The 888-nt window shown below is 52.8% G+C and overlaps 1 protein-coding gene across 1 annotated transcript in view; it reads right to left on the bottom strand.

Annotated features, from left to right (window-relative positions):
* VE01_10684 (uncharacterized protein) overlaps nucleotides 1–888 on the bottom strand; it is a gene marked incomplete at its 3' end in the record, with an annotated part of 2,224 nt that overhangs the window by 580 nt on the left and 756 nt on the right. Inside the window, exon 2 of the mRNA XM_018280077.2 lies at nucleotides 328–833. Within this exon, the coding sequence (XP_018125050.1) occupies nucleotides 328–833 (506 nt within the window). The remainder of the gene's footprint in view (nucleotides 1–327; nucleotides 834–888) is intronic.

An 888-nucleotide genomic window follows, 5' to 3' on the forward strand; every position in this document is an offset into this window, starting at 1 on the left:
AGCACGGAATGTTCAAGATGGCGCTCGTTAGATGACTCTTCCATCTCTTGATGAGTTCGTACTTATTTAGTGACAGTATATATAATAGAGACATGAATGTAACTAGGTTTTGAATATGTGCAATGATAATGTCACCCTATTTACGTCTTCGTCTACTCAACCACCATCCAACGACGTATCAAGTTGGAATATCTACAAGCATTGTGAATACCAGTCATTACCGTAAGTGCACACAAACGGCGNNCAGTAGTAGTGGATGCCGGATTGGAGGTAGAAGTGGGCTTCTGGCTGGTTGGAGCGGCGGTCGACGAAGATGGCGGTACGGACCCACCGCTTTCTGAGAACGTAGAGCCGATATCTCCCCACCTGATGTTCGAGAAGGTGACATAAGTTCCTGGTGTTTGTTGCTGGATGTTCGTCGGGTTTCCTTCCGAGCTGCTGCATGGGCCGGAGCTGCCGCTGTCCAGCCAGCTCATGTGCTGTCCGGCGTCATTCCAAATGCTGAAGATTAGTACCATGCCGCGACCCAGTGCCTGACCCATGGTGGTCAGTCCACCGAGCCTGGCGGCAGCGGCATCGGACGATGAGCACCATGCAGCCTTGATAGAGTCCATGCCAGACGAGGTTACGGCATTCTGGATCACCTTGCCATTCTGGATGTAGAGGCGACGGATCTCGGTGAGGGTGCCGGTCTGAGTGTTGTCATTTGTGTAGAACTGCGTGATCACAGTGATGGGCTTGAGGGTATCGACAGTGCCGCCGTTGCCATAGTAGTTGTGGAGACCCTGGGCATAGGGGTTGAAACCGCAGCCGGAGCTGTCACAGCTATTACCCTGGCATGGATGCGGCGTCAGCGCCGTAGCGTTGGCATTGGCTTCCCAGATATCC

Source organism: Pseudogymnoascus verrucosus (assembly GCF_001662655.1).
Source record: "Pseudogymnoascus verrucosus strain UAMH 10579 unplaced genomic scaffold scaffold_104, whole genome shotgun sequence".
Taxonomy (NCBI): domain Eukaryota; kingdom Fungi; phylum Ascomycota; class Leotiomycetes; order Thelebolales; family Thelebolaceae; genus Pseudogymnoascus; species Pseudogymnoascus verrucosus.